The 21,116-nt window shown below is 42.4% G+C and overlaps 1 protein-coding gene across 1 annotated transcript; it reads left to right on the top strand.

The window, feature by feature from the left end:
- The first annotated feature begins 14,632 nt into the window (after positions 1-14,632).
- Defb132 (defensin beta 132) lies at positions 14,633-16,053 on the top strand. The gene is made up of 2 exons (XM_046433033.1): positions 14,633-14,690; positions 15,860-16,053. Exons 1-2 carry the CDS (start codon positions 14,633-14,635, stop codon positions 16,051-16,053), a joined length of 252 nt encoding a protein of 83 aa, XP_046288989.1.
- The last annotated feature ends 5,063 nt before the right edge of the window (positions 16,054-21,116 follow it).

Below are 21,116 nucleotides of genomic sequence, written 5' to 3'. Positions count from 1 at the left end.
ACCCTACCGATAGCACCCCCAGGGCTGGAGGAAGAAGATTCCCCTAACACATCAAGTTCTATTTCCGCAGTCTATAAAATAACATGTATAACTGCTTCCTCTGTCATCAGTCATTCAATAAACACTGTGTACGCACCAATAGCTTTAGGAATGTTATCATTCTCACAGGAGCCTCAGAGGGGAGGGAGTGCAGGAAAAGGATGGAATTTGAAGTTTACATGACCAGGAAGAAGCAAGCACTCGAATGGTTACATAATAGAACCAGGTTTGGCCCAGGTCAAACCTCCTGTAATCATAACTGATGCACAAAGAACCACACATCTGGATAAATTGGGACAATCAAGGACATAGTCGTATCCATCACATCCCAAAGTTTACTTGTGCCCCCACTTAGTGTGGTTTTCATTCGGAGGGGTGGCTCATGTGATTGTTTTCATAGTCACCAAACCCGGGGGCTGCCAATGCCACAATGTACTATTAATGATCCCAAAGACAGAACTGGACAGAATCAACAGAGAGGTTTCAGACATTTTATTACTCACCCACTCTTTGGAGGCAGCAGTCCAGGATATACTGGAGGGCCACCCACACCTTCAAGCAGGGGCAATATACGGCAGAGGGTGCCTGCCCTGCGCCGGTGGATTTCCTCAGATGTTTTTATGAGCACATTCCCTTATTTTACAATCAGTATCGCTCTGTTTACATCCTCTCCTGAAGACTCGAGATAAGCAATCGGGCATGGGTGGCGCAACTTGTAATCTCAGAGGCTTGGGAGGCTGAGGCAAGAGGATGGCAAGTTCAACGCCAGCTTCAGCAACTTAGTGAGACCCTGTCTCAAAATAAAACATAAAAAATGGGCTGGAGACGTGGCTTAGTGTTTGAGCTCCCCTGGATGTAATCCCTGGTACAAAGAAAAAAGAAAGACTGAAGATAAGGGAAGCCAAAACTCCATTTTTTTTTCATTATCACATTCTTTAGAGTCCTTCTTCTCTCTCTGGCTTTCCCAGGCACTGATCAGTGTTTAACCCAATAGTAGTGATCATCTAACCTGAGATCTACCCTCTTCTGTGAAGAAGAGCATACAATACCTTATTATTAAGCACAGGCACTATGTTGTGCTGCAGATCACTAAAAGTTATTCATCTAGCATAACTGAAACCTGAGACCCCTTGAATAACTCCTCATTTCCTCCACTCCCCAACCCTGGCAATCGTGAATACTCTGTTTCTAATGAGGCTCAACTATTAGAGGTAACCCACGTAGGCAGAACCATGCAGTATTTATCCTTCTGTGACTGGCTTATTTCACTTACAAAATGTCCTCAAGATTTGCAAATAGCAAGATTTGCCTCTTTTTTTAAAGCAGAACAATGGCCATGGTATGCATAGACCACGTTTCCTTTATCATTCATCTGCTGATGACCTCTCAAATCGTTTCCATATTTTGACTAGTTGAACAATGTTGTAATAAACATAGGAACATGAATGTTTCTTTGAGATCCTGGTTTAACTCCCTTTGTATGTATACCCAGAATTGAAATTGCCAGATAATATCATATAGTAGTCCTATTTCTAGTTTTTTTAAACTCTTGTATTGTTTTATATTCTCATTAGCAGTGTATTAGAGTCTCAGTTATTTCACATCCTCATCAATATGGAGAGGGAGGGTTACAGTTTTTTTTCTCTTTCTATATTTTTTTATTAGTGCATTATAATTGTACATAATTATGGGGTTTGTTGTTACATATTCATACATGCACACAATATCTATCTTGAATTTTTTGAGCAAATGCCATACTGTTTTCTGTACAAAGTGCACCATTTTACTATCCCATCAACAGTATATAGGAGTTATAATTTCCTTTTTTTTTTTTTTGGCACTGAGAATTGAACCCAGGAGCTATTAACCACAGAGCCACATTCCCAGCCCTTTTTATATTTTATTTAAAGACAGGGTATTGCTAAGTTGCTTAGAGCCTCACTAAGTTGCTAAGGCTGGTTTTAAACTCATGATCCTCCTACCTCAGCCTTCCAAGCCACTGGGATTACAGGCGAGCATCACCAGGCCCAGCCAAGGAGTTCTAATTTATTGACATCCTCTCCAGTACTTTTTATCTCTTATGGGGTTTGGGGGGAGTTATTAATTTATTTTTAAGTTATCAAGTGAAATTTATGTATTTCTGTGCACAATAGAATATTTTGAGGTACGTATTCATTGGAGAATGGCTAACTCTGGCTAGTTAACATATACATTAGCACACACACTTTTCTGTCGTGAGAACACTTTGCATCCACCCTCAGCATTTTTCAAGAATACATTTTTCAAGAATTAACAACCTCAGTGGCTAAGGACCCCTGGGTTCAATCCCAGGTACCAAAAAGTAAATAAATAGATGGAATACATTATTATCGACAGTCATCAAGTGGTACCACAGATCTTTTGAACTTACTCCTCCTGTCTCACCAAAATTTTTTCACCTTTGACACAACATCTCCTTCACACTCCCTCCCTGCCATGTCAGCCCCGAGTAACCACCATCTCACTCACTACTTCTGTGGGATCCAATTTTTAGATTTCACATGAGAGTAAGATCATGCAACTCTTGGTTTCATTGATTTTTTTCTGTTGCTCTTATTTTGTTTCATTTATTTCTGCTCTGATATTGCTATTTCTTTCCTTCTACTAATTTGGCTTTAGTTATTTGTTTGTTCTTGTTTTTCTCTTCCTAAAGGCATAATTTCAGGTTCTTATTTGAGATCTTTCTTCTTCTTCTTTTTTTTTTTTTTTGTACCCAGGGTTGAACCCAGAAGCACTTTACCACTGAGCCACATCCCCAGCCCTTTGTATTTTGAGGCAGGGTCTCACTAAGTTGCTGAGGCTGGCTTTGAACTTGCGATCCTCCTGAGCCACTGGGTTTATAGGCCTGTGCCACCGCACCCACGCCTGGCTGTTCTTTTTTGATGTAGGCACCGATTGCTATAGACGTCTCTCTTAGTCCTGTTTTGCTGTATCCTATAGGCTTTGGCATATTTTGTTTCCATTTTCATTTGCCTCAAGAAATCTTCATTGGCCTTCTAATTTCTTCATTGACCCCTCGGTGGTTCAGGAACACGTTATTTAATTTTCATGTATTTGAGAATTTTCCAAAGGTTCCACCATCATTGATGTCTAATTTATACCATTATTGTCAGCAAAGATAACAGGATATGATTTCAATCTTCTTAAATTTGTTAATACTTAATTTGTAGCCTAACCTATGAGAACATTCCAAATGGTGATAAGAAGACTATGTACTCTGTAGCTGTTGGTACTATTATTAAGTAAGATAAGGGTTACCTGAACAAACATTAAGATACTGCACCAGTTCATCTAAAAATGAAGACAGCTAAGTTAACAGAAGAGTAGTGCCTACTGCATAGATACTCTGGACAAAGGGATGATTCACCTCTTGGGTGGAAAAGACAGGGCAGCAGGAGATGTCTTCATGCTACTCAGAATGGCATGTGATATGTTTGTGAGTTATTTATTTCTGGAGTTTTACATTTACTATGAGACCACAGTTGACTACTATACCAACTACTTTCTCTTCACAATCACCATATTGTAGACCTGTGCCATAGTCTGTGGATCCAAATTGTGGCAAAAATTAAAACAAAATGATGACCGTGTGCTGTAGTCTCTACTAAGTTGAAAAATAAATGGCTTAAGAACCACGACTAGTTATCATTGATACTGCTGACTTCGCTTCCTCTTGTGAGTGGGTCTCAGCAAAGAGAGGAAACAGGATTCCCTGGGCTTCATGGTCTACGTCCTCCCTCCCAGATCTCAACATCTGAGCCCAGTCCCAGAAGTGAACATGTGATGGTGCCCTGTTTGATGAGAACAGATCACCTTGGATCTAGAGATTCCATGACCCTGTGACAAAGAACCTCTGGTAATTCTGAGTTCCACACCTTAGTTCAATAAATAGAGGTTTGATTCAAAGGTAACCCAATAAATTCATAAATGCTCTATGACCAAGAAGTATTAAAGCAAGAATAGCAACCTGGAGGAAGATATCTAGAAAAGGCAATAGTAATAATGACAATATTTAAGGGTTATAAAGCAGCCAGGTGTGGTGGCACACACCTGTAATCCCAGTGGCTTGGGAGGTTGAGGCAGGAGGATCACAAGTTCAAAGCCAACCTCAGCAACAGCAAGTGTAATGCCAGATTCGCGGGACTTCAATAGACCTCCAGGAGGCAAATCCGATGCAATCACACAAGAGTCTTTATTGCAAGCTCCAGCCTGGACTCACAACCGTTCCTAATGCAGCGGTCTGTGGGAAAGTCAAACAATAAGTCTTTTTTTTTTTTAATGCCGCAGTCCGGCTGCAGCAAAATAACTGGGGGGTGACGAATAACTTGTGTACGTTGATACAGCAGGAATGGAAGCCGTTTATTGTAGGACAAGAGTGGTATATATACATTCCACACAGCTTATCTTAATTAGCATAAACTAGATACATCAATCAACCAATAAGGAATCTCCACACTTAATGGCTCGCTGGCGTTACTTCACAAACCACTCCCTCTGGCAAAATGCCAGGCGCCATCCAGACTTGTTTACACACTCTAACATTTTAATATTTATTTTTTTAGATGTAGATGGACATAATACAATTGCCTTTATTTTTATGTGGTGCTGAGGATCGAACCTGGGTCCCGCCTGTGCTAGGTGAGCGCTCTACTGCTGAGCCACAATCCCACCCCCAAACAACAAGTCTTAACATTGATTAGCACATTCAATGGCGGGAAAAAGTTGGGTAGGGGTGATTGGCTAGTACAAGAGGGGGATTCGTTTGAACTGATTGGTTTAAGCCACGAAGGGTGTATGTGCTGAACTACATGGTTTCCCAACATGTTATCAACCACCATAAACTACTGGGGGGTCATCTGGCATCCCAGGTATTCTCCCTGTCTCATGCTGATTGATGGTTGCTAGGGGGTTGCTATGGGTCCTCACCTAGCCTAACGGAGTCAGGGACACCTGGCGCTGCATATCTCTCCTGTTATTTGTAGACAACTCAGCAGGGTGGGTATGTGCCTAGAAGTGCTCTTTTTCCAAGGACAAGGGTCACATCCCCTTCCTTAGGACAGGCCTTGAGGTAGAAGCTGCTGTTATTTATTTATTTTCAAAAATTGAGTCACATCAGTTTCTCACAAGGAACTAAGCAATTCAGTGAGACCCTGTCCCTAAATAAAATACATAAAGGGGCTGGGGATGTGGCTCAGTGGTTGAGTGCCCCTGAGTTCAATCCCCGGTACCCAAAAAAAAAAAATGTTCTAAAGCAATTTTAAGAGCCAAGTATAAATATATTTTTTTTCTTAGATGTTGATGGACCTTTATTTTATTCATTTATTTATATGCCATGCTCAGAATTGAACCCAGTGCCTCATGCATGCTAGGCAAGAGCTCTACCACTGAACCACAACCCCAGCCCTGAGGACTTTGAAAATATTATCTCATCTAGTCCTTAAAACAATACTACACGCATTATATAAATAATATAACCAAGGTACAAGTTAAATTGCTGAAGGTCACAGTAGTGGAAGCAGGATTTGACTCCACGTCTGACCAGTGTCAGAGCCCCTACATTGAACCTCTAGGTCTCCTTGACCCAATGGTAGCAAAACTGGGGCTGCATGTACTTGGTGCTGGTTACACAATAAAGGACCCACATGAATAACTTCATTTATACTTTAGCAACAGTTTCAAAGAAACTATAGAAGGCTTGACTTACATTTGTTGGTGACCCATTGTAAGAAGGAACGAATATGCCTATCTTAAAGGACTTCTAACCCTAGAGGAATGATAAAATGTGATGTATCATAAATTAGCAAATTTTCTATTGTTAGACACTTAGCTTTTCAAGTCTTATTATGAGTCATGCTAAGACAGAAGGACAACATTTACACCTTCATGAACTTGTTCTTTTATTCCATGCTTGTTATTTATGGGTCAAAGGGCAAGCATGGTTCTGCTTAATTTGTTCTATCTAGGGAATATATATTGACAATTGCCCTCCCATTTATATTACAGCAGTTTAATCCCCCAGGAACAGGATAATCGTCCCTGTTTGGCTCATCCCTGCCAACAGTTGGCAAGTACAGAAAGTACATTTCAAACACCAGGTGCCAGTCTCCTGGCTTTCTGTGAGTGCTCAATTTATTCAGTAGCCCACTGGAAAGTCTGTCCAGAGCTTTCACCCTGATGGCAAAGATCTGGCTCACTGCCCAGCTTTTTATCTCATTTGAAATCCAATAAAGGTTGGGGCTCCAGGCAAATAGCAGATAGCTACTACCCCCTGTCCCCCCCGCTGCATTGTCTCCAGACACACATCATCCTTCAGGCAGAAAGTTCTTGCCTCTGGCTTTTGCTTCTCTCTTGTTCCTGTTTTCAGGACCCACCAGGCCCCACCTCTCAGAGGTCCCCCTGAAACAGAGAACTCCCAGCTTCCTCATGCTGAGACCCGGCCCCAGCCCCCAGGAGGACCCCCAGGAGGCTAAAACTGACCTGTTCTCTGAAGCACGGTCTAGCTCAATCTCCCTGTGCATATCTCCTGGCTTCTGTTTCTACAACCTGGCAGCTTCTCCCCAGTTTGATCAAAGTGCATTAAATTTATTATTATTATTATTATTATTATTATTATTATTATTATTCTTTTTTACATCCTTCACTTGTTTCCTGCAGGCAGGTGACTAGGTCCAGCCAGCTGGGATTCAGGCAGCTTCCCTGGCTTGGTTGCCATCGGCAACAGCACTTTTCACATCTCCACACAGGGACCCAAGCTTCCAACACAGGAACCCTGAGAGGACAAGCCACACCCAAGCAATAACAACAGGAATCTTACAAGCTCATGGAAGCAGAGTGGGATGGTGGTTGCCAAGGGCTAGGAGTTGGGGGAAATGAGTATGGTCAAGGATACAGAGTTTCGGTTGTACTAAATTAATAAGTTCAGATTTAGGGCATAGAGTAGTTAATAGTACTGTACTATATACTTGAAATCTGCTAAGAGAGCAGGTATTAACTGCTCTTGTCACAAAAAAAAAATAGTGACTTTTAAAGATCGTTAATGTTACTTAGCTTGATAATGGTGATCATTTCACAATATATCAAAACATCACATTGCACACCTTAAACATACACAATTCTTGTTTGTCAACTAAACCTCAATAGAACTAGAAAAAAAATAACTACGATTAATGGAAACATATTAAATATGTTTAAAACTGGTAAATAAAGGATCTCTCCTGGCTTTCTTGCAAAACCAGTCTCTCAGAGGAATCAAATTATTGAAGAGGGGGTTTTACTTTTCAGAAAAATTTTCAGCTAATGTGTAAGAAAGGAATGATAGAATTTTAAAAATCAGGGCTGGGGCTGGGGCTCAGCGGTAGAGCGCTTGCCTAGCATGTGTGAGGCACTGGGTTCGATTCTCAGCACCACATATAAATAAATAAAGTCCATTGACAACTAAAAAAATATTTAAAAAAAAAGAAGTGAAAAAAATCACCATTTCATAACTTTTGATGAATTTAATGGATCTAGACAGTGCTCGTTAATAGTTGCCAAAATCTACTGCAAAAGGAACAATCGGACATGTGTACCTCTTGATAGAAATGGGGTACCAGAGAGGTCTCCACCAGAAGTCATCCTTAGAAGGTTTACTTTCATCTTTCCTTCCTAAGCCTTTGATATCCTCTTCCTTTGACTGATGTTCTACTTCTAAGGAGAGTCCTCACCCACATAACCTAAATTCTGAGAGCCTCAGCTTTGGATTCACAGAGGTCAGATGGCCTTGTAACACCCCCTGTAGAACGGGCCACAGGAAGTGGGAGTCCAATAGGACAAAGCATGAAGGAAAACTCGGCTTCAGCTGCAGACTCAAGGCCTCCCTCTTCCCCCATAAAAACCCTCCAGCCCCTGAACCCAGGGAGAGAGCCTGAAGGAGCTACCTGCTCTGTCTTCTTCATGGTGGGTCTTGAGGAGACCAGATTCCTTGCTACCAACACTCATCTCCCAAATATTGGTACTCAGATCACAGACATCTGACCCCCTAACACACCATCATCTTCAAAGACGTTTTCCTAAAAACCAGGGGGAAAAAAAGTCAAACCCTAAATAAACCAAGCCTCTAGCTCACCTGAAGATTGTTAAATACCACCACAGGGATTCAATCAGAAAATTCTGCAACACAGCACCATCCTTTGCCTCACTCCGCCTAAAAATACAAACCAACATGAAGGGGAGTTAGTTTCCAAGTTCAGTTATTTTTTGAAAAGCCATCAGAAAAATGAGAGTCAATGAGATGGAATTTCTAAGGGCTGGGGTTGTGGCTCAGAGGTAGAGCGCTCGCCTCACATGTGAGAGGCACTGGGTTAGATCCCCTCAGCACCACGTAAAAACAAAATATTGTGTCTACCTATAACTAAAAAAATGAATATATATATATATGAGATGGAATTTCTAGAAAGCTCCCTCTCCTGGAAAGTCTTGCCCTTGCCTCACAGTGTGAACCTGTGGCTCTACCTTGGCGCTGACAGCCCTCCAGTGACAAAATCCAAAAACCAAGAGATAAACTCTTTGTAAGAAGGCAGACCAGAAGAAAACAACCCGATTTTTCATGTATTCCAAATTGTTTTTCCTTTTATAAAATAGTTCCCGAATGTTTTCTTTTATTTTCTTTCTTTGTTTCTTTAATTTATTAATTTTTTAATGTGCAATGAACAACCTTGAGGGGAGTAAATGTTGGGCCAGACTGACCAAGTGTCTGGAATCAGAAGAAGGCTTTGCACCTTCAAGGGGAGCATTAGAATAAAATTTTGCTGCCTTCATGAGATGACATTTAAATCACAGTATTGGCTCACCTCCAAAAACCCCAGAGACAAAGATTAAGAGACTTAAGAGACATATTTACCACCTATAACTTACAGATTTTATCCAAATTGATCCCAAAAATCTGCAAAAATAATTTTTAAAAAGATAAATGGGGAAATTTGAATACTAACTATATATTTTATGATATTGAGGAAATACTAATTTATTAGATAAGTTAACAATTTAAGAGTATGTTTTTAATTGTATATATTTAAGGTATACAACGTGAAGTTTTGATATTAATATACATGATAAGGGGCTGGGGTTGTGGTTCAGTGGTAGAGGGCTTGCCTAGCACATGTGGGGCCCTGGGTTTGATCCTCAGCACCACATAAAAATAAATAAATAAAATAAAGGTATTGTGTTCAACTACAACTAAAAAATACATATTTATATATATATATATATATATATATGATGAATTTTTCCAGCAAATTAACATATCTGCCATCCCATACAGTTACCCATTTTTTGTTTGTGTGGCAAAAGCACCTAAAATTTACTGTTTCAACAAACATGCAGTACAATACAGTATGCCTAACATGGGATCTGCAATTATAGCTCAGTGGCAGAGCACTTGCCTAGCATGTGTGACACTGGGTTTGAACCTCAGCACCACATAAAAATAAATAAATAAAGGTATAAAAATATGTGAATATGACTAATATTGTCTTTATAGCATATGTTAGAACTCTAAATCTCTACAATTCTCCATGCCCGGTCCCTGTACCCAATATTTTATCCTATATCTCTGTGTGTTCAACTTTTTTTGCTTTTCTTTACTTTTTTTTTTAAGATTCTACATATAAATAAGATTCTGCTGCATTTTCTTTTCCGTGTCTGGCTCGTCTCACTTAGCATAACGTCCACTAGGTCTATCCACGTTTTGGTGAAAGGCAAGACCTCCATTTTTAAAGCTGAATAGTATTCCACTGTGGGTGCTATATCCATAGCTTCATGTTCCTTCATCCTGGACACGTTGGTTGTTTGCATATCTTGGTTATGTAATGTGGAGTGAACATGGCGATTTCATTTCCCCTGGGTACCTACCCAGAGGAGAGATTTCTGGGTCATACGACGGTTCTGTTTTACTTTCTTTAGGAATCTCCATGCTGTTTCCCACGGTGGCTGCACCCACCTACAACCCCACCCGTGACATGCGAGGGCTCCTTCAGGGTGTATTTTTTTCTAAGAGACAGAGCCCCCCGAGATACCCATAAAATATACAGGAGAAGTCCGACCACATCTGGGATTCAAATAAGGGAAAATCCAACAAGGGGAAAGTAAATGGAGTTATATGAGGGAAAAAAAAAACAAAAAAAACTTTGCCCATTGTGTTTTTCTTTTTAATTTTCATAAGATCCAATAGAATGTATGCAACATGAGCACCATCTCAACAGATAAGGAAATCAATGATGTCATGATCTGGTCACTCCCACGTGGATAATGGTTAAAAAGGCCAGATGTGAGTTCTCTGGCGGGGCTACCAGTCTCGGTGTGGGCGGGTTGTGCACACATACCTGACCTTATTATTATTAGGGTCAGAACAGTTTACCTGAGAAGACGTATCAATGGACTTCAAGTTTCAGTTACTCGAGTAGAGTAAGTCCTAGAGATCTGGCATCCACATCAAACCCATAGTCAACAGTATTGTCCTGAATCAGTCAGGGTCACTCCAGATGAGTTGGGCTGGTATTAAATAACCACAGAGACAGAAAATACCTTTTGGGGGTTCAGTGACAGCTCTTCGACCTCAGCTTCCACAAAGGAGGCAAGAGAGGCCAAAAAAAGAGAGAGAGCTCACCTGAAACCCTCCAAGGGGGTTGCTTGGTGATGGCTGTGGCCAGCAGATTGACTGGCATCTGGGAAGGCCACACCCATCTCAGGTGCTGTGTGGGATCATAGGCAGAGCCAGGGAAAAGGACACATACGTCCCACAGCCCAGTCAGAGTCAGCCTAGTCCGCTCCTGTGCTCAAATGAGCATAGCTCCCACACACAGCCTGTGGCTGTACTGTATACTTAAAATGTGTTAAGAAGGTAGATCTCATGTTACGTGTTCTTACCTGGAGAACTTTTAGAAACATCAGTTCCCATGCCCACCCTGGAGCCACTGGATCAGAAATTCTGGGAATGGAGGCCCAGTGATCTGTGTCTTAACAAGCCTTCTGGATAATTCTGACATATCCTAGAGCTGGAGAACCACCGGGTTAGGCATTAAGACCTGAAAAACAGCAGTAAGTTCTGCAGGTCTCCACAGGCAAGAGAAGTGAACTCTAAAATAGCAAATAAAGCCCTGCAAAGAGACAGCACTTCCAGAATGCCTGTGCAAGAAGGTCTGTGGACCCTCCCCTCCCTCACTGTCTAACTGCTGAAAATTTTGTTAAAAATTCTTGTGTGTGTGTGTGTGTGTGTGTGCGCGCGCACGCGCACGCGCACATATACTTTTTTTGCAGTGCTAGGGATCAAACCCAGGGTCTCGTACTTGCTAGGCAAGTGCTCTATCACTGAGCTACCCTGCAGCTCTTTTTATTTTTAATTGACCTATAGTTATTGTACATATTTATGGGACACAGTGTGACATGTTGATACATAAATACAATATGTAGTGATGGATCAGGGTAACTGGCATGTCTATCACGTCAGGTAAAAATCCTTGGTGTAGTGGGAGGGCTGTGTTCTGGGAACATTCCAAATCCTCTCTTCTAGATATTTTTATGCCACGGAGCAACCAGGAAGGTGACCTCCTCTATTCTGCCATCTTGTCCGTCTCCTCTAGATATTTTTAAGTAGCCAATTAATTCAAAACAACTCTTAAAGTTCTGGAGTTTCTTAAAAGTATGTGGCAAATGGAGACACATTTATTCAAGAAAATCTGCTAAGTCTCAGTTTAAAAAAAGAAAGTTGGAGTTTGTGGCAGTAGGTCCAGAGCTTGCTCCAAACACACACACACACGTGTGCACACCCGCCAGGTCTGTGTTATTGACACTCCTCTGCACGGATGACCATGGCTCTCCAACCCTCTAGGTGCCAGTCATAAGGCTAAAATTCCACTCCACATTTTTACATGTGACATTGGTAACTGTAGTGTCACTGCACATGAAAATCTCCCTACTATAAGAAAATGCACACTGAATTATTTAGGGATAGAAGACCACATAATTTAAGCTCAACTGCTCCAGAGATAAAAGGTTTATAAAGATATAGAAAGAGCCAGGCGTGGTGAGGCACACCTGCAGTCCCAGCTACTTTGGAGGCTGAGGCAGGAGGATCCCAAGTTCAAGGCCAGCCTAGGGGCAACCTAATGAGGCCCTTTCTCAAAATAAAAAAATAAAAAGATCTGGGGATATAGCTCAGTGGTAGAGCACCCCTGGGTTTAATCCCCAGTACTGAAAAAATGTATAAAGATAAATATAGGCTGGGGGTGTGGCTCAAGCGATAGTGTGCTAGCCTGGCATGCGTGGGGCGCTGGATTCCATCCTCAACACCACATAAAAATAAAAAATAAAGATATTGTGTCCACCTAAAACTAAAAAAAATAAATATATATATTTAAAAAAAGATAAATGTAGGGCTGGAGATATAGCTCAGTTAGTAGATTACTTGTCTTACATGCACAAGGCCCTGGGTTCAATCCCCAGCACCACAAAAACAAAATGAAAGATAAATATAGATATAAAGGGGAGTAAAAAATGAAGCAAAAAAGATAAAATGTTAACAATAGGTAGATCTGGGGAAAGCTGGTAAAGGATATTGTACACTATGAATTGTGCAACTTGTTTAAAATTTTAATTTCCAAATGGAAAGACCTTTTTCAAGGGGTTGGAAAAATTGTTGTGGCTCAAATTAATGATGAAATTTGTGCTGAGTGAAAACAAGAAAAAATGAAGTGCTGTTATTGCTTAACAAATGAGGGACAAGAAGACAACGTGGGGAAGAAATGCACAGGAACACTAAGCCTTTGATTCCATCACTACAGGGTTACCAAGGGCTGGAAAGGGATGCAGGTGTGGCAGGGGTATCACTTCCAATATTTAACTGAAGAAAATTCAAGAGATATTTACAAATTTAAGCACCTCCTCGAGTTTTGGAACACATTCCCACTGAGTCCTGGGTCTTTGAGATCAGAAAAAGGCAGATGCTAGAATTTCTGCTGTACTGGGGACAGGCAGTGCCAGGGCTCCGGGGACCATCCCCTTCCACCCCGGGCCCCGTGCGGAATGCAGGATCCAGGGAAACCAGAACCAGGATGGAAAACAAGCTCAAAACACACCATGGAGGAAAAGAAGCAGAATATTTCTTGAGAGGAACGTGGAGACGGCAAACGATCTCAGAAACCTTGAACTCTAGAGGAAGATGCAAAACTCAGAAAGCAAGAGTACTCACATTAAAACTCAAACCAAAAGTTTGCTATGGAAATAGCTTCTTTTTGTGAGCAATGAATCGAAGAGCATTCTGCTGTCCGGCATAACTGATTAGAACAAATAAATTAATTAATAATAAAAGAAATATCTTCTCTTTTTTTTCCTAATCATGAAAGTACACACAAGCTTTCGCCCAAAACTCAGAATTCTTTTCCAAAATTTTTATTGGTGCATTGTCATTGTGGGTAATGGTGGGATTCACTGCTGCGTCTCACACATGCTCACAACAAACAATGTAATTTGGCTAATGTAGCCCCCTCCCTCCTCCCTCTTCCTCCCTCCTCCCTCCCCCTCCTCCCTGTCTTCTCCTCTACTGATGTCCCTTAGGTTTTCACGAGACCCCCGACCCACCTCCCTTTTCCTTTTTCCTCTCTAGCTTCCACATGTGACACTTGACTTTCTGAAAACTCAAGACGATTTACACAGACATATGCATGCATACATGTTTGTAGGCACACTTCTTTTCCAAAGACTAACTCATACTAGGTGTATATTTCCTAGCCCACATTTTTCTGTTATTTTTAATGACTGCATGGTGTTCTATTTTATCTTACATTTTCTTTTTTTTTTTTTTTTGGTACTGAGGATTGAACCCAGGAGTGCCTAACCACCGAGCCACATCCCCAGCCCTTTTCTACATTTTATTTAGAGACAGCGTTTTACTGAGTTGCTAAGTGCCTCGCTAAATTGCTGAGGCTGGGTTTGAACTCATGATCCTCCTACCTCAGCCTCCCAAGCCGCCGGGATTACAGGCGTCTGCCACCACTCCTGGCTTATCTTACATTTTCTATGTGGAACGAGGTCTGTGTTTTATCATCACTTAGGTTGCCTTTAGTCTTCTGCTTTTGTGAATAATGTTGAAATCAACCTCTTTAGGTACTTCTCCAATTATTTCCATTGAACGAGAGTCCAAGGAACAACTTCTGAGTTGCCAAATTGCTCTACCCAGGAAAAGCTGATTAACACCTGAGCCTCAGCACAGGAGAGCGCCGACTTCCCGCGGCCTCACCAGCACTATCTGCCAAGCCCAGTGTCCAGGAGGAGCACTGACGCACTCTGTTCCACATCTGCCCCTCAGAACAGCCTAGAACACAGGTGCTCAAAAAGTCAACCCAGCCTCCCATCCAGTTGACCTTCTGATCTAATTGAACTGCCCCAGGTGACAGAGAACTCTCTGGTCTTCCGCCCAGCTCCCTGGTATCAGGTGGTTCTTATAAAGGCCTTAGCTCCGGGCACATCGCACAGAGGGCCTGGCTCGCTACACTACCACCTGCTCCCAGCTACACTTTCAGCCATGAAGCTCCCACTCCTGGTCCTGGCAGCCCTTGGATTCCTGGCCCAGATGGCCCCAGGTAAAGTGGGTAGAGGGGGGAAGGAGAGCGGGGTCAGGACCACTAGCAGACCTGGTTGCTCTGGTGACACATGGCCAGGTCAGGAGGAGGCAGGGCTCTCCCGCCGAGTTCCAGTGTAAACTCGGGAGCCCCCAACGTCACCACTGGTCTCCATGCCTCACCCCACCACCGCCCTATAGGACCTCCTGCAAAAACTTCCCTGTTCTACAATGACAGAGCCTCAACCTTGTCCACAATCTCTCTCTTTCACCTTAGGTGAGTTTTTAATAAACTCCTAAGACTCTTTTTCAGGCTTCTTCCTTCCCCCTTTTCATCTTAGAGATGAGAGCTGAGTTGAGAAGTTGAGACTTAGAGTCTTAGAGTCCTATCCCCAGGCCCACAGAGGGCTGGTGGGGAGGGCAGGAAGCAGACCCCCTAGAGGACGTGTGTCCAAGGGATGGTGAGCAAGGTGCTCAGAGTGAACCCCGGGGCAGGGAAGGAAGAGAGTCCTTGGAAGGGGCTGGTGCCGAGAGCCGACGGAAACCAAAGCCCTTAGACTTTACCAGAAGGTGATCCTGGTGGGTCCCCAGTGTGGGAATGCAAACCATTATTTTCCCTCTATTGCTTTTAGAGAATGGTTTGACCTCCTTCATCCCCAGGGTTGACGGACATTTACTGTTTTAGATCCCCTGATACCAAGGCAAAAGCCTATAAAAGGGGAGCAGAAGGGTAAGAAGAACCTCCACACCCCCTTTTGAGTATTCAAGCTCTTCTGCACAGTGAAAACCTGGCTCCCCTCCTATGTGCACCTGTACCTCCTCTTCTGTGGTATCAAATGTACCACCCTGAGAGGACTTAGCTGGCTTCAAGGGCTTGAAACAGGTGAAGAGCAAGAGCCTCCTTGGAGTTCCCAGAGACCATCAATCAAGGGAGACTCCATCTCCTCTTCATGACTTTCCCAAGTCTGGAAAACCACATTGCATCCTTACATTGTTGTCACATTTTTAATGACTGCATAGTATTCCATTTGCCTGTTGTCCTAAGCAGACATCTCAGAATAAATAGCTAACAAAATGCTCCCAGCCCAGACCCCTCCCCATCCCCGTGCAGCTCCTAATCTTGACTTCTTTGTGTCTTTCTCACCCAAACAGCACATGGGGGCAGGACAAGATGTGGGCGTGCTCTCCCAGGACACTGCAGGCTGTATTGCCACAAGAAGGAGCAAACGATGTTCATGTGTGACAGGTACAAACAGTGCTGCGTCCTAAGCAACTTCCTGCCAGAGCCTGTCGTGTCACCCTACGGATCTCTACCCAAGTCCTCAAACATCAAAAACACCATAAAACACAAGAATCAACAACCAGCTACGACACTGCCCCAGTAACGGCCACTGTCATCGCCATATCTCACATTTCCCCACCCAGCGTTGAGAAAGGCCAAGGCCACCTCCTTCTGGACCTTCGATGGATGCCCAACGCCAAAGCTCGGGTCTCATTCATCACTGTCATTAACCATTGCTGGGCTGGAGTTGTGACTCAGTGGCAGAGCGCTTGCCTGGCATGTGTGAGGCCCTGGGTTCCCTCCTCAACACCACATAGAAATAAATAAAAGATCCACCGACAACTAAAGAATATTAAAAAAAAGAAGAAGAAGAACAAGCATCGCGAGGACTCGGCCACAGAGTATCTGTCCGTTTGGATTCTCCAAAGAGCCAATGTCAAAGCAGAATCAGACTTGCAAAAATGAAGTTGATTTGCAAAAAAAAAAAAAAATGTAATTGGGGAAGGGGGCTGTGGAGTGGGGAATGCCCGTGATGGACAAAGGCCAGAGGGAGAAGGAGGAAGCCCAGAGAGACTTCTGACCTCTGTGCTGGCCTGATAGCTATTAAAAAGAGAGAGGGAGGGACAGAAGGAGGGTTGGACAGGAGGAGGCCGACACTGCAGTTGTAAGGAGACCTCCAACCTGGTTCAGCAGCGCACATGCCTGTAATCCCAGCGACTCCAGAGGTTGCACAGTAGGACTGGAGTTCCCAAGGCAGGCTGGGCACCTGAGCAAGACCGTGCTGCAAAATAAAAAGGGCTGGGCTGTAGCTGAGCCTCAGTCCCAACAAAGGTCTCTGCCAGGCTGATAGAAAGACCCGAAGCAAGGCTTGCCCCTCGCAGGACTTGGGCCCAGCCTGGGAAGGGCAGGCTCTACTCTCCCACTGGGTTCAGCCTTCAGCCAGGAAGAGCCCACGGGTAATGCTGCCATAGACCAGGGAGTGTGGCCCGAGAGCCTGCCACCTACCCCCTCAGCAGGTTCTCTTGAAGGGAGCTGTGAACAGCACACCCCGTGGCGGTGGCAGGGTACAGGGATGGAGACACAGCGGCAGGACGTGAACGTAGGGCAGGTCAGGGACACTGACTGCCATTAGCCCTCTGGGGAATAAGACAACAGATACCCAGCACTGGAAAGGCACCCTGAGAGCCAGGCTTTGTGATGCTGGTGACCGTCGTCCACCCCCAGGGGAAAACTGGCAGATCCGACTGGAAATCTGTGTCATGAGTGCAAAGAACTAACTTCTATTTGTTGAATCCAGTGGGCATTGGACATTACTCCTGGACTCTCTCCATCATAAATTATTTGAAAGAAACAAAAGGTTATGGGCACAAAGATGTTCAATTTCATGTTATTTAAAATAGATACCTCTCAGAGAAAATGGGGAAAATAATAAAATTTACAAACTAATAATGTATAATTGTACACAAATGGAAATGCTTATAGAATAACAGTGCAGACTGGAAATTATCCAAAATTAAACTTGTGCCAGGCAGAGGTGCACACCTGTAATCCCAGGGCTCAGGAGGTTGAGGCAGGCAGATCACAGGTTCAAAGCCAGCCCCAGCAACTTAGAGAGGCTCTAAGCAACTTAGCAAGACCCCGTCTCAAAATAAAAAGTAAAAAAGACTGGGGATGTGGCTCAGTGGTTAAGTGCCCTTGGGGTCAATCCCTGGTACCAAAAAAAAAAAAAATTGAGCTTGTACTGTGGTTGATATTACGTCAAAATTGTCAATTCGTATGATGCAATAAACTCATAAAAAATATGATTTTTTTGTGTGTGTGTATGGTGCTGTGGATTAAATCCAGGGCCTTGTGCATGCACGGCAAGCACTCTACCAACTTAGCTATGTACCCAGCCCCCCAATTTATCACTTTTTTATTTGATTGGAAAGATGGTCATACATAAATTTCTTCTTACAAATCAATGCTTGTTAATTTTGTATAATATTTTGTGTTCTACCCAAGAACAAATGATGTCAGGCCTAAATAATTTAAGGCAGTTATGGAATCTAACTAATCATACCAAAAAAAATTTAACACTGCTTCCATACCTCATATCATCAACCAAAATTAATTCCCGATTAGAGTTAAATTGGGAGCAAGAACATTCTTAGTAAATATGGCAATAAAGACATACAATATGGCAATAAATGGGCTAAGGAACTGAACAGACACCTCTCAGAAGATGATATACAATCAATCAACAAATATATGAAGTTCAACATCTCTAGCAGCTCTAGCAATTAGAGAAATGCACTCTAAGATTTCATCTCACTCCAGTCAGAATGGCAGCTATTAAGAACAAAACAACAATAAGTGTTGGCGAGGATGTGGAAGAAAAGGCACACTCATACATTGCTGGTGGGACTGAAAATTGGTGCAGTCAATACGGAAAGCAGTATGGAGATTCCTTGAAAAGCTGGGTATGGAACCACCATTTGATTCAGCTATCCCACTCCTTATTCTATACCCAAAGGACTTAAAAACAGCATACTACAGGGACACAGCCATATCAATGTTTATAGCAGCACAATGCACAGTAGCTAAACTGTGGAACCAACCTAGATGCCTCTCGGTAGATGAATGGATGAAGAAAATGTGGCATATATACACAATAGAATATTACTCAGTAATAAAAGAGAATAAAATCATGGTGTTTGCAGGTAAATGGATGGAGCTGGAGAATATCATGCAAAGTGAAGTTAGCCAATCCCAAAAAACCAAATGCTGAATGTTTTCTCTGATATAAGGAGGCTGATTCATAGTGGGGTTGGGAGGGGGAGCATGGGAGGAATAGATGAACTCTAGACAGGGCAGAGGGGTGGGAGGGGAAGGGAGGGGTCATGGGGGTAGGAAAGACGGTGGAATGAGATGGACATCATTACCCTAAGTACATGTATGAAGACACAAATGGTGTGACTCTACTTTATGTACAACCAGAGATGTGAAACATTGTGCTCTATATGTATAATATGAATTGTAATGCATTCTGCTGTCATATAAAAGAAATTAGAATAAATAAATAAATATGGCAATAAAGGCAATATTCATATTTTGATTCATAATTTGATTAATTCATAATCAATTATAAATTCATTCGATTGTAAAATTAAACTTCTTTTTCTTTAAGTTGCAGATGGGCACAATACCTTGTTTTTATTTATTTATTTTTATCTGGTGCTGAGGATCAAACCCAGTGCCTCACACGCACTGGGCAAGCACTCTACCACTGATACAACCCCAGACCCCCAATTAAACTTCTTTATGTCAAAACTTAACATTTTGAAAGTCATCCATCTTGTGGCACATATCACTAATTTTTTCCTTTTGATTTATGAGTACTGTCCCCTTGCATGGATATTCTGCAATTCATTTATCCATTGATGTGTTGATGGACATTTGAGTTGTTTACAGTTTTTTTTCTAATTTGTTATATACGACAGCAGAATGCATTACAATTTATATTACACATATAGAACACAATTTTTCATACCTCTGGCTGTACACAATGGGTTGTTTACAGTTTTTGCTGTTACAAATAAATTTTGAACCAACATTCATGCACAGGACTTTACATGGACCAATGCTTTCATTTCCCTGAGGTAAATACTTAGAGTTGAATGACCGGATCACGGGGTAAGTAAATGTTTAACTTTCTAAGAAAATATTATACTGTTTTCCAAAATGGTTGTGCCATAGAACGCGCCCACCGGCAGAAAGTTCCAGTTGTTCCTCGTCCTTACCAGCATTTGATTTCCTCAGTCATTTTCCTTTTAATAGTTCTAATAGGTGTGGTAGTGTTCCATTTTAATTTTAATTTGTATTTTAATAATCGGTCACCACACACATACACACACACACACACTGTAATTTTCCATTTATAGAAAATTCAAAGCAAGATCTAATGACAGAAAGCAGATCAGCAGTTGCTTTGAGATGTGAGGGGTGGGTGGAGAGGGAGGGAGGGATGTCTTACAAAGGGGCACGAAGATACTTTGAGGAGCAACGGCTAAGTTCATTAACTCAATCGTCTACTTTAAACACAAGTGCTTTATTGTATGTCAATTATACCCAAGAAGCTATCAAAATAAAGTAAGATAAATCTCAAAGGGAGGGGAAGATAAAAGTAAAATAAATAGTCAAAAAAAAAAAAAAAAAAAACAAATGACAGCCCATGCCTGTAATCCCACCAACTCCGGCAGCTGAGGCAGGAAGATTGCAAGTTCGAGGTCACTCTCAGCAATTCAGTGAGACTGTCTCAAAATAGAAATCAGAAAAAGGATGGGGATGTGGCTGGTGGTAGAGCACCCCTGGGGGTCCTCATCGCTGCTATTTTCCATCATGCCCTCCTTGCAGGAAAAAGTGCCGGGGGACCCAAAATAGATTCAAAGCCACAGGCGTCGGCGAGAAACGTTATACTCACTCATTTACACTAAGAGCTTTGCGGGGAGTTATGACGACGCATCAACACACACAGCAGATCTTCACAATGGCTTCCTCCAAACATTCTTGGTTTCCTGAGTTCCTTTTCAGCCAGGGAAAGAGGCTTTGGGTCTCCCTCTGCCCTTCCCCCATCCCCTCTCCCAGGCCTCCTCTCTGCCCATCCCCAGTGCCCTCCTTCTCATAAGACAGTCACTGTGTCCTCTCTCCACTTCTTACATCCGTAACCAGGCCACCAGACAGTGACCTTTCTTAGTATTCACTCCCCTTGGACTTCTTTATTGTCATAAATATATTTCAGATAGCAAGAGACCCCAAATAAATCTGGACACAGGAATGAATGTGACTCTGGAGGCTGAGGCAGGAGGATCAAGTTCAAGGCCAGCCTGGACCACTTAGTGAGGTCCTAAGCTACTTAGCAAGACCCTGTCTCAAAATTCTTTAAAAATTTAAAGGGCTGGGGATGTAGCTCAGTGGTAAAGCACCTCTGGGTTTGATCCCTGGTACCACAAAAAATAAAGAAAGAGAGAGAGAGAGAGGCCATAAATGGATATACAATGACAGAGTATTGTAGATGATGATTTCTAGTCATTATTTATCTTTCTAATTTTGTTTTTAACTTTCTTCTTGTTCTATAGTAAACATATACAGAAAAGTAAAGTAGCATTCAAACAGAGGCATGATAAT

This window comes from Marmota monax, unplaced genomic scaffold (genome assembly GCF_021218885.2).
Source record: "Marmota monax isolate L192 unplaced genomic scaffold, Marmota_monax_Labrador192_F-V1.1 WCK01_AAM20220418_F8-fsc00014, whole genome shotgun sequence".
NCBI lineage: Eukaryota > Metazoa > Chordata > Mammalia > Rodentia > Sciuridae > Marmota > Marmota monax.
Note: the sequence above shows the minus strand (reverse complement) of the source record. Positions and strands in the feature narration are given on the sequence as shown.